This window comes from Balaenoptera borealis (assembly GCF_965194805.1).
Source record: "Balaenoptera borealis genome assembly, chromosome: 3".
Taxonomy (NCBI): Eukaryota; Metazoa; Chordata; class Mammalia; order Artiodactyla; family Balaenopteridae; genus Balaenoptera; species Balaenoptera borealis.
The window spans coordinates 183,890,365-183,908,653 of record NC_138866.1 but is presented as its reverse complement, the minus strand read 5'-3'; the positions used below and the strand labels follow the sequence as shown (position 1 = coordinate 183,908,653).

The following is an 18,289-nucleotide window of genomic DNA, read 5'->3' as shown; positions in this document are numbered from 1 at the left end:
TGAAAACAATCCACATGTAAGTGGGCCTGCACAGTTCAAATCTGTTGTTCAAGGTTCAGCTGTACTGTTAATCATATGACTCTCCCTCCAGACTAGCTACTGGAGTTAGGAAACACTTCTGCTTTGGGATGAGGGACCTTAGGACATTGCAGTTACTGCCATTGGCTTTTCCCTTTTATCAGATGACTAACCATCTGAAATGTTCTGTAAGTTCACGGAAATACATTGTGTATCTCTTGATACAGGGATACAATAGGCCCTTTTATCAGTGTTAATACCTGAACTTTGCTTTGGCTGATCCAGCATCTTTATTTAACCACAAATCATGAGTCCTTCTATCCCAGCACGAAACTACTGTGAGATGGGAAATACTATCCCCCCAAGGAAACCTGAAGGGGAAATCTTAAAGTGAACACCTTCCACCATTAGAGACAGTTTTTTAAAAGAAAATCATTTTCCCCCTTAGATTCATGAGCATTTTTGTGAATTTAAAGGAAAAGATTTACTCTGTAACCTTGGTGTAAAGTTACACTCAAATTTAATGTTTTATTTTTTGTATGTGAATATGATTTATATTTCATGAGATTTTCATTTCTTTAATTACAGGCATCGAGATTGCGAGAGGAAGCCCATAACATGGGAAGCGTTCATATGTCAGAAATTTGTACTGAATTAAAAAATTTAAGATCTTTAGTCCGAGTATGTGAAATTCAAGCAACTTTGCGAGAGCAAAGGTAAGCTTTTCACTGAAATGAATTCTTTTCTGTTTTTTTTTTAGGTAATGCTAAAAATTATATATCTTAAAATAATTAGATCTTAAATTGGACTAAAGAACGTTAAGTCGAATTTCATTTCTGAAATTTAAAGTTCTCTGATACATCAGTATCATTCCATGATACTGTAAACTGTGTTTTCATAATTTGATAATACTCCCGGCGAATGGTAGCAGCATCTAGATTTTATTTCTCTTCACCCGTGGTAAATGCTTCATTGTTAGACTTTTTTTCTTGCGTCATGACAGTACACGGTGCCAGTGATGTTTTACCTAAAAAGCGGGGTGTTGCCGGCAGCCGGTTACCGGGAGCCCCCTGTCCGGTTGGGAGCAGCGCTCTCCTGCTGAGGGCACGTATTTCAGCTGAAATTAACGTCACTGTTTGCGGTGTCCTCGCAGCATGGATAGACCCCTTGGCAATTGCATTAAGAACTTAGTTGTCCAGGAAGTTTAATGATATATATCTGCTTTCTTGTTTTCACTTAAACTCTGTCTCATATTTTTTTTTTTTTTTAATTTATTTATTTATGGCTGTGTTGGGTCTTCGTTTCTGTGCGAGGGCTTTCTCTAGTTGCGGCAAGCGGGGGCCACTCTTCATCGCGGTGCACGGGCCTCTCATTATCGCGGCCTCTCCCACTGCGGAGCACAGGCTCCAGACGCACAGGCTCAGTAGTTGTGGCACATGGGCTTAGTTGCTCTGCGGCATGTGGGATCTTCCCAGACCAGGGCTCGAACCCGTGTCCCCTGCATTGGCAGGCAGATTCTCAACCACTGCGCCACCAGGGAAGCCCCTCTGTCTCATATTTCTTAATCTAGTATCTTACTCAAGTAGGATTTCTATATCATGTTAAATAGTATAGATATTTTTTTCAATGCCTATTACAAAATCGAGGACTTAACTTTCAATGGCTTCACTTCCTGTCTATATTGAGCGACTGGGTCAATAAGTAGAGTTAATCTTGTCATGAAATCACAAAAATTTAATAAATGCCAAGTTGGGATTTATAGTAAACTTGGAAAAGTGAGTTTTTATCTAACCTTTCAACTACTAAAATGTCTGGAGGTACTTGTTGAATATCAGTTGGGAATTTTCTACTCTAGGATTGCTCTGAAAGTAGTTCTGACGTACATAAAACTTAACTTTAGTTTGGCTTGCTAAGCAGGCGATACTCGTTACAGCAGCTTACTGAACAGTCACGTATCGTATCAGTCATATGTCATGTATCATGTTTGACTGTACACAGATACCATGCTATATCAAAGCAGTAATCGTCGTAGTTCGCAGAAGAAAGGGGTCAGAAGAGGAACAGTGTTAACAGAGTTCATGGAAATCGAGTTAGCTGTGGAATTTGTGTTTTAGTTTTTGTTTTAGATATACATGTCAATTGGACTTTGCTCCATTTTTATGAACCTACATTTATGTTGAGAATTGTTGTTCAGAAACGATTAGCCTCTTGCCGCTCATTAATTCTAGGCTTACTATATTGTGGTCCAGAAAACATGCAGTGTAAGTTTATCTCATGTTATCTGCTGCCTCTTGTGTCTGGTGATGATACAGTGAACAGTTACCTTTTAAGTCAGTCATTATATTCAAACTAATTATTGAGAACGGGTTTTAGAAAACTAGGAAACCTTCTAACTTTTGTCATCCTGATACTTTAATATATGTAATATTTTCAAATGGTGATTTTGTCCTAACTACACTAATCAGTTTTAAATTACTTCGTTTTAACTAGTAGTTACTCATTTTCTTTGTAAAGTTATTTTTATAGTTAAAAGTTTGGTTTTTCTGTAACATTTATAATGATGACCACATGGGTTCTAATGCCCTCTTTTATTTTTCAGGATACTATTTTTGAGACAACAAATTAAGGAACTCGAAAAGCTAAAAAATCAGAATTCCTTCATGGTGTGAAGATGTGAATAATTGCACATGGTGTTGAGAACAGAACTGTAAATCTGTTGCCCAGTCTTAACATTTTTGAGCTGCATTTAAGTAGACTTTGGACCGTTAAGCTGGGCAAAGGAAATGACAAGGGGTGGGGGTCTGTGAGATTCAATTCAGGGGAAAGATACAAGATTGATTTGTAAAACCCTTGAAATGTAGATTTCTTGTAGATGTATTCTTCACGTTGTAAATATGTTTTGTAGAGTGAAGCCATGGGAAGCCATGTGTAACAGAGCTTAGACATCCAAAACTAATCAATGCTGAGGTGGCTAAATACCTAGCCTTTTACATGTAAACCTGTCTGCAAAATTAGCTTTTTTAAAGAAAAATTTGGGGGGTTAATTTATCATTCAGAAATCTTGCATTTTCAAAAAATTCAGTGCAAGCGCCAGGCGATCTGTGTCTAAGGATACAATTTTGAACCATATGGGCAGTGTACAAAATACCATGAAACAACTGTTTCCACACTTGCACCTGATCAAGAGCAGTGCTTCTCCATTTGTTTTGCAGAGAAATGTTTTTCATTTCCCGTGTGTTCCATTTCCCTCTGAAATCCTTGATCTGATTTTATCCATTTTTTAAGGCTCCTCTTTTCCTCCTTTCTTAAGGCACTGTTGCTATGGCACTTTTCTATAACCTTTTCATTCCTGTGTACAGTAGCTTAAAACTGCAGTGATTGAGCATAACCCACTTGTTTGTGTAAATTATTGAAATCCATTTGCACCCTGTAAGAATGGACTTAAAAGTACTGCTGGGCATGTGTGCTGAAAGTACATTGATGGCTCAAATATAAGGAAATGGCCCAATGAACATGGTTGGGGGGGAAGAGGAAACAGCTAGTCAGATGTGAATTGTATCTGTTATAATAAACATGTTAAAACAAACAAAAATTGTTATTTTTCTTTACCTTTCGGTCAATGCATATTAGAATTTGAACTACCTGGGGATTCTTTGTCAGAACTATTCTTGTTGAACATTTATACTTAATTGAAATAATTCCTTAAGGGAGGTTTTGTTTAAAGCGATTAACAGGAAATTGTGTATAAGAATATTTAATGAAATATGAAATTCAACAAGAATGATTAAGTCACTTCCCAAGTGGTTGTCATTTGTTAAACCCTGGTTTACCTGTCTTGCTATTAATGACATTTCATTCTCAAGGATGATTGTGTTGTAGCTGACTGTTCAAGTCTGGTGCTGACTGCTGATCTTAGCCATCACGAAACGCTAAATTTGTGTAATTGGAGCTTCCTGCTGTTACCTGGAAATGGTGGGAAAGCTCAGCTTTGTATATTGTTTCCGAAAGTATATTAAAATAAAAAAAGAAACTATTGCTACTATAAAATTACCTTGGCTTTTTTTTTTTTTTTCTTTGCTAAAATATTGGTCACATGGCCTTAGCATGACGCTGCCAGTATTAAATCAGATCACAAGGGTTTCTTTATGCTGAAAAACCTCCTAATTTCAAAATCTTAACTTACCCAATTTAGAGACTTTTTTTCCTCTTGAGGCAGATGTATTCATGGGCTTTCAGAACTGCCAGCACCAAGGGCTTATTTTGTGATGTTAGACATTGTTTCTACATTCTGGGATGCTAAAATTCCGAATTGCTCTTGTGCTTTAAGCATATTTAAAGCATAGAAGATAATGCTCAGATTTTTCAATAAATTTAAAAAAAGGTAAACTGTAAGCAACAGTATGGATGATACTTTCTAAGATACAAAAATGTTCCAGTGTAACTAGGAATTCAAAGTCATACTGGAAACTGATGTTTTTTTTAATTGTAACTTGAGGATACTTTTAAAATGTAAGAAAAAAATAACTTATAAATTATATCGCCATGAAATGTTAATACCTGTGAGATTGTTGATATTTGCTGGACTTGATTAGTGCATGTAAATGAAACTCTGGAGAATTATGTTAAGTTAGAACCCTTACTGATGTAGTCCTGTATCTTTTCTGGAGAGATGATGTAGTAGGCAGATGTTTCCCAGTCAGATGGCAACTTGTGATTTAAGCTAACTTTGAACTTGATTTGCTAATTGTTTATTGATCTATGTCACCTTATTGTTTTGACTTTTAAAAATGTTTATATCCCTAAAGGAACTGCTCACATACACATATGTGATGCCTAATTTGAAATTTTCCCGGTGAATTTTTAAACAGAATTAAAAATTTTGTGGAAGTATTTTTATAATATTTGATTCACTTATTCTGTAGTGAATTACTTTAAATACTGCACTTTAATACACACATGGTGTCCAGCTACTAACCTTCTTGAGGTAACCAGGGAATATTTATTAAAATAGGCATAGTATCCCAGAATATTCTTTATCTAGTTGTCCTGTTGCCGTGGCTTTGAGCATGTATCTCATTTTGGTGGACACCTTGGCTCAGATAGTTTGAGACTAGAAATGCAAATAGCCCCTGGGAAACCTCAGGGTTTTTATTTTTCTGTTTTAAAAGGGACATGAGTGGTGTTACATTCAAACCTTAAAAACTGATGTTGTAATAAAATGTATTTTGTGAAGGTGGATCTGTTAGAGTCTTATCCCCGAGGAGCCAGCCTCCCTGTCTTTTTCCCCTTTGTTTTCTGTTTAACTAGTTTGACTAACTTTTAATTTTAGAACTTGGGCTATATCTCCAGATTTTAAGCACACTGAAAACTCTGTCAGCCCTTTTTAAAGACATTATGCTGCTTTTAATAGCCCAAATGAGTGATTTTATCTTCCAGATTTTATGTATCTGCTTCACAGTTGTAAAATCTTGGAAAGGAGGTGCTTAAAATTTTTCAAAGAATTAATTGTGAATCCATTTCAGAAACAATCGATTGTTGTCTTTAAACACAACCTTAACTTCAAGGGATTATTTCAAAGGGGAGGGGGCAGGGCGTGAAGTAATTCACTGCAAACCAGAACTATTGTAGTTCAGGACTTAAAGCTACTGTATTTAGATGTGGGGTTTGAATATACGGATTTCTTTTCAATACCTGTAAATATGGCTATATTCTTGTATTTGTACTGGAGTGTACAAAATGACACTGAAAAGTAATAAATATGTTTTGACTACATTGTGCAGTTATTTCAGAACAGTCTGTTTTGAAAGAGTGCATAATTTTATGCGTTTGGAGAAGAAAACGTAAAATACCAGGTTACTACAAAATTTTTAAATGGTTGTGTTCCAGTCTTGTTTCATATAATTTCTTAATTGCACTGTTTTAGTGAAAAACTTGGCTTAGAGTTGGGATTCTTTGGGTCCTGTTAGGATTTGCTGTACCCTTTTCCCCTGATTCTGAGCTTTGGGAGTACCCTAAAAGTGCATCCTGCCTAGGTGAGCTCGTCCAGGCCCTCGGCTTTAAGAATCCCACTCTTAGGTCAGTTTCACCCAGATTATCTCCAGCCCTGGTCTCTCCCTTGAGCTCCCGACAAGTTAGTTGAACACTTGCCTTACCATGCATGGCAAATTCTCTTAAGAAAAAGAGGAGCTCTTGCGCTTAAGACTTTTATCCTTCCCTGTTCCCCGTCTTAAGGGGCCGACACCGCGGTTCCCCCAGTTGCTCAAGACCCAGACGTTTCTGTTCTCACACGTGCTCTGCCTTCACGATGTGCTTTGGGCCTGAGAGCCCCTGCCCACATCTGCCCCTCCAGCCCGGCCCTCGCCGGCGCTGCCACGGCCTCCTGCCTTCCTGTCTGCGCGCACGTGCACAGCCTGCTCTCCGTGCTGTCACGCTCAACAAAACCCAGAGCTGCCCCGTGGCTTTTGTGCTCAAGCCGCGAACGTCGGCGCTGTCTCGTGTCTGCTTCCTCCCTTGCTCGCTGCAGGCAGTCCCCCAGGGTCCTCCGGTCCCTTGCCTGGGAAGCCCTGTTCCCAGAGGCCTGCGCACCTAGCCGGCCGCCCGTGCAGTCTCTTCTCAGAGGCCTTCCCCGACCTCCCATCCAAATCAGAACACCACTCTCTATGCCTGCGCGCTGGCGTTCTTCAGAAGACAGTTACTGAATGAATTACGAGTGTTAAGGGGCCATGGACAGAATCAATTTAAGAGGATTGATCGACAAAGATTACGGAGCTTTTTCTTCAAGTTGTAATTTTGGTCCTCTCGCCTTGGGAGATAGGAACGGAACAGCAACTAGTTTTGTTTTTTTTCCTTTTAAGAAATCAATTGGCTACCAAAACCGAACTCCAAACCCATTTTAATTGCTAGCATTATGAAATGTGCTCGCTCGCTCGCTCGCTCTCAGCAAGGTAGTCAACTTGAACACATTTTAAGATTAAATAAGCCGCAGAGAAGCAAGATGCTACTTCTGATGGGATAAGCCTGGGGAGATGGACCCGCAGAAACTGGCCCTGCTTCTGCAGGGCGCGTGGCTGGGTGAGTGGGGTTGGAGACTGGGTCCAGATTCACAGGGAGGGAAGGTTTGCTGGGCCCATGTCTTTGGTTCAGATGATGTCTTGACATCCAACCAGATCCTTCTTTCAGGACGGGTGTTGTAGGCAGAAAACACACACTACGTTCTGAGATGTGTCGCTGATGGAAGAGCATCTTTATTACACACATCCACCCTAGAGGAGAACAGCTGGGGGGTGAGAATTCCCTGCTTTTGCAACTGGGTGCACTTCATAAACAGGCGTCTTTTTCTTTTTTTCGTGTGCCTACTGTTTAATTGCCCAGTTTGACCAGCCTATGTGGGTGTGTTGTGACCTCAAGTTTTCTCATCCTGTTGAGGTAGTTCCAGGGTTATTAACCTTGGATGAAAAAGGCAGAATGCAAGGACAATAATGTTTGTTTCTTTATTGTGTATTCCCATCACCTAGAAAAATCAGCACCTAGTGTATGCTCAAATATTTTTGCATGAATGAGTGAAGTAAACATTTTAACTCTTTGTAGGATTGCTCAAATTTGTATTTAATATTTAAGTGTAATGCATTCAAACATTTTTATTCTAAAAGAATTCATGATTAAAGAGGAGAGCTTGAATAGAGTCATTGTGAAATATCAACAGGCCACTTCCTTAAATTTCACTTTTTTTTTTTTCCATTCTGATACCTTGACATTTTATCATCTTTTTGAGCTAAAACTGTTAAAAGTGATAAGCAGAAGATAGTTCCATGGTTGGAGAAGCTCTAATTTTTAAAATGCCAATGCAGAATCTCAGGCTCCATCTCTCTTTACCTGTTTGACAAGCACAAGGGTTGCAAAGATATTATGTAAAATACTGATGATGGAATTACAGCATAAGATAGCTGATGAAATATCCCCCAATTCTTAACAAAACAAAAGTATTTGAAGAGCCAATATATTCCTCCACAAACCTCAAAACAATGAAAAAATCACAAACCTGTCCTATAATCTGTGAAAGGTGCTGGAGAGAAAAGCGGATAGAAAATTTTGGTGGAGTTCAGCACATCCAATCACCCCTGACTTAGGGCCCAGCCAGAAGATAGAAGTCACCCTGGGTGTTTCCAAAGGAGGGAAATTGAAGCTGGCGGAGGGTAAACCAAGGCAGGCCTGACTGGAGGGAACAGCGGGGCAGCGACCTGGAGGGCGGACAGAGGGGCAGCTCCCGCCCGGGGAGCCGGTCCAAGGCAAAGGCGAGCCCACTGACGAAGATGCCAGCTGCGGGGAGAGGGAGAAGGCCCACCTCCCCACCTCTGCTTCGACCCGCTTCGGCAGAGCTTACCCAGAAGCAGGACGGCAGGAGAGCCCGGCACACGCTCGGCAGCCCTGAGACGGGAAGAAACGGGAGGAAAACGGACCTGAGAGCGAGCAAGCAAATAACCAGCTCGAGCAGAACAAGGGACGAGAGAAAGTGTGCCAATTTCAGCAACGCTTCCTGGCAGGATGTGATGCAGCGCCGTCTATGAAGTTCTAACCGATGTCTGAGAAGCTGTACTCTGACCCAAATGTTACAGTTAGTAAGTTGTTCAAATATAAAGACAGCAGACGTTCCCAAACATAAAAGGGTCAGAGACCTTGAAGAAAGCAATAACTGACAAAATCTAACCAAGAGATGGAGGGAGAAGGTGGTGAAAGCACCACTGGTGATGTGGAAGCAACCTAGACCTGCGACCCCAGAAGGCGGGGCACGAGGCCCGTGATGTAGGGAAGCGCGGCAACGTTGGGGTAAGGACATGGGAGGAGGTTCAAGTGCAGTCATTGGCTTCTTAGCAGGGAGAAAACAGGAGGCTGATCGATAGAAAGATGCTCTGTATGGGCAGGTGAAGCGCTTGCTCCAGCCAAGGCGAAACAGTCATAAACAATTTGAAAACGTAAATGCACAAAAAATTCAGAATTCAATACAAAATGCCTGATACATACAGAAATAGTTGCTGTGAAGAAAACAAAACACGGTAATAAATCAGAGACCTACAAGGAAGGGAGGCGAGGGGTCTATCACAGAGCCTGGAAAAGCCTCGCCTAAGACGTGACCTTTGGGCTGAGCCGTGAGGAGGGAGAACGAGGCGGCACGTCAGGCCCCACGTGGCGTGAGGCTCAGCGGCACAGCACGCGAAGCCGTCCCGGACAGCCTCGTGGACAGAAAGACGCTTTTATCACCTCTGTTACTTCCAGTGCTCTTTGGGAAATACTACTGTGGTTTTCAGTGATGCGCGGAAGCCAAGCTCAAGGGCGCTGGCTGTGCAACTGTGCGCATTTATTCCCAGCTCTGTGTTTAATGACTGCACGTTGGCAGCTCGAAATTGGCCACGGTGGTAATATGGACACCGTGGAAATGGACTAACCCTCAAACCAGGCTTTACTTACCCCCCCGGGCCTGTTGTTAAGTATTCATCAGCACACTTCTGCATATCTGACTAGCATTGTCGCCCTACCAAATGTCTAGTTAAGAAAAACGTGGACAAGTCCCCAGGCCAGTCTCCCCTGCCCCGGACACGACTAGAAGGAAAGGCAGCGGGCAGGCCGCCCGGCCAGACCCTCTCTCGACCAGGACCGGCCTCCTGCGCCCTGTCAGTTAGCACTTTCACGGGCTCCGTCCATGACTTCAGTTAGGGGACCCGCGCCACAGGCCTGGAGGGAAAGGATGGGGATCCGGGCATGAAGCTCGCTTGCAAAGTGCCCTCTCCCTGCCTCTGTGTCCCCCCTCGGCGGTGCTTCCAATTACGCAAAGAAGTGGCACACTTTTTTAACCCTTTACTTTAGCTCGGGGTTTGTCCACAGCAAGAATGTTTGGGTGACGGGCGCGATTAACTTCAGGGGTGACGCAACCTCTGACTCACATGGTCCCATCAGGAGCCTGGAGGATTTCTCCTCTCCCACACGCACTGTGTCCTCTGCCCCAAACCCCACCGGAGAAGGGGTCAGCCTACCCTTCGGGGCCCTTCCCTGAGTCCCTTCGACTATTGTTACTTTCCATTTTGTTTCTGACTCCTCTCCTGCTTTAGTGTAGAAATAGAAAAGGAATGTCAGCTGATCAAGAACGGAAAGTGAGCATCTACAAGGAAAACTGTGTCCAGCATTGAGAGGGGTTGGAGCGGCGGCACCGGTGTAACAACCGGGAGAGAGAGAAACTGAGCTCAAGAGACAGTCAACTCTGAGACTTCCCTGGTGGCCCAGTGGTAAAGAATCTGCCTTCCAGGGCAGGGGAAGCCGGTTCGATCCCTGGTCAGGGAACTAGGATCCCACATGCCGCGGGTCAACTAAGCCCGCGCGCCACAACTACTGAGCTCACGCGCCTCAACTAGAGAGCCTGTGTGCCGCAAACTACAGAGCCCACGCGCCACAACTAGAGGAGAGAAAACCGGCACGCCACAACTAGAGGGAAGCCCGCGCGCCTCCACGAAGACCCTGCGTGCTGCAACTGAGACCCAGCGCAGCCAAATATGAATAAATTATAAATAAATCTTAAAAAAAAAAAAAAGACGAGTCAGCTCAAACCAGCGCCTGTGCTGCAGGCCAGCGGGAGACCCCGCTCCCTGCACCCTCTCTGCTTCCGAACAGTCAGTCATGCCCACCATCTTCTGTCTAATGCCGTGCAGGGTTTCCCATATTTTGTTTGGTTGGCTCCACTGAGCTTACCAAGCAGGGAAAGTCACTGATCTCTAAGAAGGTGCGAGGCTGCCCTTGAGGCTGTTGGCTGGAATCCAGTCCCCCAGGGTCCGACTTGCCCGTAAGCAACACACAGGCCCCGAGGAGTCCCACGCAAGGGCACACACGGTCCCCATTCCTGAGTCTGGATATTGACATTGGGAACATGCTTGGCCTCTCTCCTCACCCGTCCCGGTGATGCTTGTGGCTTTTGATTTTGCACAATGTCAGACATGTGAGACGTGAAGAGAACTGTCCAACGGACAGCTGTGTGCTACCATCCGGAATCGGTCACTAACATTGTCATAGCCCCGTTCCCTCCCTTCCCCGCAGACCATCTGGAAGTCAGTGGTAGACGTTGCAGCCCTTACCCTCCACACTGCAGCGTGACTCTCCCACAGATAAGGGTAGCACCTCCCATAACCAATAACACTATCACAAGAACACATACCATTTGGTGGGGTTTGGGAGTTAAGGAAAATTAGAGAAACATCCATATGGAGGTCAGATCAGGGCTGCTTTGGCTTTCCACTGTGTAAGTGGGCTTTTAGAGTCATTCTCGACAAGCATACTTGAACGTTTTACAATAAGCATCTTCTTTCACTGTCAGGAAAAAAAAAAAGGGTTTGAAGCGGCATCAGGACCTGCAGATCTCAGCACGGGGCGGGCTGGGCCGTCCCGCTGGTGACACTAGGTGGCGGTGTTGGGCTGCCTTCAGGCAGATCATCCAAACCCGCAGGAAGGTCCCCCAGACACTTTAGGGCTGGGGCGGGAGAGGAGGATGGTTACGCTTTCAGAGAAGTTGCTAGAACTGCGAGCAGACCCTGAAGAGACAGGAAGGGGGAAATGGCGGAGCACTTAAATTTTAATGAACACACTTCTTTTGCGGGGATATTGAGTCAGCACCGTCTCCGAGTTTGACCTACTGAAGTCAAATCCAGGCTCTGCCCCTTCAAAGCTGACTTGCCATAGACTCAAGGAGGCTCGATGTTGTCAATCGTGTGTAGGGCCTGCTGGGCAGGACAATCGTGACGATGCTCGGAAAGTCCTTAGCACGTGCCCGATGCAACGCACGAGGCGCGCCCCGCGGCCGTGGTCATCCATTTCTCCCCAGCATCGAGGCCCCATTGGCTTTCTCCCGCTGAGAACCTCTCTGCCTCTGCCCAAGCCCAGCTGCTTCCCAGAGCTACCTGTGTGTTGGGCGGTCAGGGGCTCCTCTTCAGGTTAGGGAGGGGGACAGCCGCCTCGTGCTCAGAGCAGGACCGCACATCCTCATGAGGTTCAGTCGTTATGTCTTTGTGGCTTCTCTCCCACCACTTGAGGAGTAAACCCCACAAAGGCAGGGCCTGTATGTGTCTCGTCTGTTTCCGGCAGTGTCCCCAGCGCCTAGAATAGGGCCTGGCACGTAAGTGCTTAATAAAGGTCTGCTGAATGAGTAAACCCCCTACCCCTTAACTGGAAGCAATCACACCCTCTGCTAAATTCTCTCCCCCTTCATCTGAACTCTCACTGTCGCGTTGGATCTGTTGGTTCTGGAGCTGTCGAGATGGTAAGCAGTGCCCGTGAGAGCAGCTCAGATTTGCATCCGATGAGATGCCTGCCTTGGGCACAGCAGTTCCTTGGCTGTTTTTGGCTATTTCTTTGGCTGTAGGTTTACTGTTTGGTGTTTAAATCGTAGAGTTGGAGGTTTCAGAGCTGGAAGACATCCTCGAGGGCACTCTTCTGATGCCCCTATGGACAGAACACTTAGTTGTCCATGTGGAGGGGAGCAGTCTAGGGTAGTGCCTGGGACAGAGGGAAGGAACACGGGAGGATATCGTCTGAGCAACACAGGAGCTGCAGGAAGGACGTGCTGGGCTGTTGCAGGAAGCCATCTGCCTACCCTTCTCTGTCCACCCTGAAAAATCCAAAGGCTTTGGCTGGTGGGGTTCTACTCACCACCCACTCTCATCATGCGAGTGGGCTTGAGTGTCAAATGTGCCAGGACCGCCGTGCTGGCGACTGGATTGGAGGAGGAACAAAGTGGGCTAGTTGGAAACAGGAGACGGGGAAGTGGGCCATTTGATGAGAGCGCCGGCCGGTGGATGGGGCAGGTCAGGAGTCCAGGGGGACAGTCGCCCAAGGCGGACGGGGATCTGTTTATACAGGAAGACGCCAGCCAGGGGATGATAGCAGCACTGGTCCTTGAGGGTGGGACCCTGGATGAACTGGGAAAAATGACTAGATCACGGGCAAGGAGTCCAAGGTCTAGTTCAACAACCATGAACGCTTAGCGCCTAGATCAGGGGCACGAAGCTCCCGGCTTGCAAGAAACTCACAGTGTAGTTCAGGGCTGGGCTCTCTGTTCTCAGTAGGGTCTGGGTTGGAAGATGAAGAAACTAAGGCGGCCGCACCCCAAGAGGATATTAGGGACAAGCTGAGAGTCAGCTGGCACCTGGGTACCTGGCTTTCCTTACCTGCTAGGTTTACAGCCCAGGGCGAGATGCGATTAATCTCTGCTGGGAACACCGAATGGTCAGCCAGGACAATCAGTGCAAGGGAATCCAGACAGACCTGAGTTCACGTCTCAACCCTGTGGCTTTCTAGCTCCGAGACCTTGTGAAAACCAGCTCTGGGGAGTGTGAGCTTCCTCGCGGGTAACACGGGGATTGTGTGACCTGCTTTGAAGGGTGATTGTGACAATTAAATGTGAGATGATGGATGTAACGGAAGGTGCTAAAGCGATGGTACTTATTATCTACCTAATTTTGGGGAAAGCAGGCATTATTGTTAGTGGGGTTTGTATCTCTTAGGAGTTGGCAAGAATTTAAAAGCGGGGAAAGTCACCTCAGTAGGCGGATGATGGGCTAGACCGGCTTCGATCTGGTCTTTGCTTTTCTGCTCAGACCCCAGGGGGAACAGAAGGAAGCAGAGCCCAGCCAGGAGAAGCCAAATCTACAGAATGAAACAGGTTTCTCTCTTTTCCGAAGAGAGAGGCTGGGGAGTGACAGGGTCCGGTATTTGCAGACCTGTGAGCAGTACCGTGGTGGCTTTAGAAACAAAGCTTGGGACTTTCTCTACCTGAAGAGGAAGGAAGTTGAAAAATCTTCCCGAAGGGGAAGAGAATATGAGTTTGATGGAGCAGTTTACCACCTGTGGATGTTTCATTTTAACCAGGAACGTGTGTATTTGCTTCACCCTCTATCGGGCCTTCGTTTATACCGTCCTGTGGTGAGAAGCCATGAAGGGGATTAGCAAACTGAACTACCTGGTTGCTTTTGTATAAGTGACTGCTCCGTGCCCTGCACTTCTCTGATCTCTCAGCTTTCCGTTCCAGGCCAGTGCATGTACGAGGCCAGGATGTTGCTTTTGCGGGGTAGCTACCAGCCGAGCCGGTGGTGCCCAGACAGCAGTGATGAGCCTCAGAGACGCCGGACCAACGTGCGAGGCAAATGCAGCCACGCTGCTTGGGCTACAAAGGCCGCCACTGCGTTCAGTCATCGATCAAGTCCCTACTACAGATTGGGGTGTCGCACAAGATCATCTCCGTGGCCGCTGTGACGACCCTGCGGGGCGCTTGTCCTCCACCCGCCCAGGTAGCGGTGGAGCGGCTGGGAGTTAGGCCAGGCCTGTGAACCGGACCAAGCCACCTCCCCACCCTCTGCTTCTCTGGCGGGGAGCCGCACGGGGGACGCCACCCCCAGGGGGCTCTCCTGCCCTTTCTCGTGCAGTACGGCCCCTGCACACGAACCTTCAAGTCGCGAGCTCTCAAAGATGCCAATGTGCGTTCGCGTGTCCAGTCACGTGAGTTAGTTCACGTCTCTGGCGTACGTTGTCACGTGCGTGCATCCTCTGCAAGTGGTCGTGCTTTTGTGTACTTTACTGTGCAGGACTGTGCAGACCACAGTAGTGCGGCATCTTTATTTCAAGCCCAGGATGTTCGGAAGCGAGCGTGAAAGCAGCGGTATATAGCCGACTGTGTCAGTTGGGTACCTAGGCTAACTTTGTTGGACTTACAAACAAATCAGACTTACAAACGCGCTCTTGGAATGGAACTTGTTCGGATGTAGGGGACTTACTGTATTTTCTTCCGTCTCTGGCTTAAACCGGTGATGCCGGTTTAATCCCAGTTGTGCAGTCACCGCTGAGGTGCAGACACACCTACGAGCTAGCAGGAAAGGGGGTTTCCACCATGGGTTCTGGGGGTCCCGGCGGCACTGGCAGGGCAGCTTCAGGGCCCAGTACGAGCCGCAGTGTCTGTTGGTAAAGGGTGACATTCTTTTTGCCCATTCACGCGGCAAACATTAATCGAGCATCTTCTCGTGTGCCAGAAAATTCCCCCAGCGCTTGGGACACATCAGTGAACTGAAAACCCCCTGCCCGCTGGAACGTGCACGCTTCCACGGGAAAACAGACAACAAATGGTAAACATCACACTTAAGTAAATTACGTGGTGAGTTAGAAGGTGATAAGTGATGTGAATAAAGCACAAGAAGAGCAGGATGAGAAAATCCAGATGTGTAGGTGGTGCAGGAACAGACTGCTGTTTTATTTCATTTTTAAAATTATTTTGTCTTTTGATTTTTTTGGCTGCACCCCATGGCACGTGGGATCCGAGCTCCCCGACCAGGGATCGAACCCGTGCCCCCAGCCGTGGGGGTGCGGAGTCCTAACCACTGGACCGCAGGGGAGCCCCATGTTGCCACTTTAAATAGTGTGTTGGGGGGTCAGCATGGTAGAGCGGTGACACGGAGCCAAGACTTGGGGACATCACGAAGAGGAAGAGCCCGGGCAAAGGCCCACCGCCTAGAGCAGGCCTGGCGTGGGGCAGGCGGAGTGATGGGCAGGGGCACGGGCAGGAGATGAGCTTGGATGGGTGGCGGGTCCGGATCACGTGGGGCCCTGCAGGCATGTGACAAGTGAGCCGGGTCCATTGGAGGGTTTTGGTTGGCGCAGATCGCGCTTACATCTTGGAGGGCTGTGTGCCGAGAACAGACCGAACGAGGGTGCAGTGAGGGGAGAAGCACGGCCCTTAGGAGCTACTGCAGAGGTCCAGGTGCGAGGGGCTGGGGGCTGGGCGGTGACGGGAGCAGGACGCCGGGAGCCCTGGGAAGGCGGCCGACCTCGCTGCTCGGTGAGCTGGATGCTGGGGGACGGGGGTCACCCCGCGGTTCTGGGAAGAGTGAAGGAGAGAGGTGGGAGGTGGCCCCGGTTGCTCCCAGGACACGGCTGTGGATGGCGCAGGGCCGCTTGGGGCACCTGCAGCGCTGGCACGGCGGGACGTGGCCTCCACGAAGGGCCCGGGATCGGGTGGAAGGGCCCCATTTCCACCGCTCAGTCCCTGCGGCCCTCGAGGGGGTCTGGGGGGCACGATGCTGGCGGGTGAGGTGGGTCCGCTGGGGAATGGGGTGTGTGTGCACGTGTGTGCGCGTGCGTGTGTGCGTGCGGGTGTGCGGGTGTGTGTGTTTGTGTGCGTGTGTGCGCGGGTGTGTGTGCGTGTGCCAGGGAGGGGTCCTGCCTTGGGCAGGTGGGGGCAGGGGCGTGACCACGCGGCGCTGCTCGTCAGGGCCCCAGGCCCTCGGGGAGGCAGGGACCCCGTGCACCTGCCCACCAGGCCCAGCGAGGCTGGTTACTCCGGAGAGAATAAAAGCCCGCCTTGGCGCTGTGGGCCCTGCTGGGCCCTGGCTGCGGGACCTCTGCATCCGGCCGGGCTGGCGGCTCGGGGGCGGCTCGGGGCAGCAGCGGGAGTCAGCGCCCTTCCCGGCGCCGAGGACCGAGGCTCGCCCGGGGCAGCGCGGCTCAGCTCCGCCGCGGGCGCCTCCGGGGACCGCGACCTTCCCTCTCGGAACCGCCCCCGTGTGGGTGACGGGCTGTGGGGCCGCCAGCCCGACGCTGCCTGAGCCAGGGGCCCCGCCGGCCGAGCAGACGCCCCCGCCGCCCGCAAGGAGAGCCGAACGAAGCGGGGCTCAGGGTCGGTGACGAGGTCAAGGCCTGTTTCTCCACGGCGTCCGCAGCCGCTTAGCAGAGTCGGAGCAGCCGAGGGCTTCCCGGCGCGAACCCAGCCCGCCTTTCCAGAAGGGTCGGGGCCCAGGGGAAAGGAAGGCCTCTTCTGGGGGGTCGTGGACGCGGGGCATTTGCTCGGAAGCCTCCAGAAGCCCACCAGAAAGGCAGGAAGGGGGACTGGCCTGGGGGCCCGGTGGCTAAGGCTCCGCGCTCCCAGGGCAGGGGCCCGGGTTCCATCCGCGGCCGGGGAGCTGGATCCCACATGCCGCAACTAAAGATCCCACTCGCCACAACTAAAGATCCCACACGCTGCAACTAAAGATCCCACTCGCCGCAACTAAAGATCCCACACGCTGCAACTAAAGATCCCACAGCCGCAACTAAAGATCCTACTCGCTGCAACTAAAGATCCCACACGCCGCAACTAAAGATCCCACAGCCACAACTAAAGATCCCACTCGCCGCAACGAAAGGTCCCACAGCCACAACTAAAGATCCCACTCGCCGCAACTAAGACCCGGCGCAGCCCAACAGACACACAAATAAATACTATTTAAAGTCAAATAGAATAAAATAAAAAGGCCGGAAGGTAGGAGGGGAGTGAAGGAGCAAACGGAGGCGGGGAGGCGTCCCCGCCCGCGCGGCCGGCCCCCGCGTGAATAAGCCTCCGCCCCCGCGGAGGGGGACGTTGCCGCCGCGCACGAGGGCGCGAGACCTGACCGCACGCGCATAACCCAGGTCCGCAGGACGTGCGGGAACTCCTGAGCCCTCCGCTCCAGCTGTTCTGCCGGTGCCGGATAAACACTGGGGAGGAGCGCTTTCCCTCCGGGGCCGGGTGGCCCTCAGGGAGGCTGGCAGGGGCGGCCCTGGTCACAGGCTCCGGGCCTCCTGCCCGGGGGTCACGAGCGCCCTGCTCGCGCCACGGGACGCCTGGGGTCGTGGCCTCTGCAGCCGGGGGCCGCCCGCTCACCCGTCCTGCGCGCCGGGGGCCGGGGGCCGGGGGCCGGGGGCTGTGCGCGGGAGCTCAGGCCTGGGCGGCGGCTCCGGGTGCAGCCAGCGAGGCCTCTCCCCGCCGGGGCGCCCGGGGGTGACGGCAGCGGATCCGTGTGGTCCGTCACGCGGAGACCGCCGCCGCCGCCCCCTGCCACCTCTGCCACCAGCTCTGCGACCAGCGCCGGGGCAGGCCGGGAGGGCGGCGGGCCAGGGGGGCAGCGCTGCTGAGGGGCAGCGGGGCCGCGGTCCCGCTGAGGCTGCCGTGTCCCGGCCCTGCCCCGCCCTCTCCAGCCCGCGTGGTGCGCAGCCCTGGGCTCTGCGAGCCGGGGCCCCGCCCGGCAGGACTCAGAGCTGCAGAGACCTGGAACGGGCCACGTCCGGAGAGGCTCGGGCCATGACGTCCAGTGGTCCCCAGACAGGTGAAGGGGCGTCCCCGCAGGGATGGTGCAGCAGCGAAGGATGCCCCGAGGGGACGTGTAATTTTTAAAATCCTGTCAAGTTTGTAGGTCTGGCAAAGGAAGACTTTCCAGGCAGGAGGGTCACTAAACCCCAG

General features: G+C 49.7%; 1 protein-coding gene and 1 long non-coding RNA gene across 7 annotated transcripts in view; one reads left to right on the top strand and one right to left on the bottom strand.

Moving 5' to 3' along the window:
- Positions 1–3,610, top strand: part of WAC (WW domain containing adaptor with coiled-coil) — an 81,554-nt gene extending 77,944 nt beyond the window's left edge. For all 5 annotated transcript variants that reach the window (XM_082386873.1, XM_082386875.1, XM_082386872.1 and 2 more), the window contains 2 exons: positions 607–734; positions 2,618–3,610. In XM_082386873.1, the coding sequence (XP_082242999.1) occupies positions 607–734; positions 2,618–2,687 (198 nt within the window). In that variant the 3' untranslated portion in view covers positions 2,688–3,610. The remainder of the gene's footprint in view (positions 1–606; positions 735–2,617) is intronic.
- Positions 3,611–4,057: 447 nt separating this feature from the next.
- LOC309626311 lies at positions 4,058–17,791 on the bottom strand. 2 transcript variants are annotated; one of them, XR_014243107.1, is made up of 2 exons: positions 17,714–17,791; positions 4,058–15,913 (listed from the first exon to the last, which is right to left on the bottom strand). It is a non-coding gene; the product is annotated as an uncharacterized lncRNA (long non-coding RNA). The 2 variants fall into 2 exon arrangements; XR_014243108.1 differs by lacking the exon at positions 17,714–17,791 and adding an exon at positions 16,396–17,695.
- Positions 17,792–18,289: the final 498 nt, after the last annotated feature.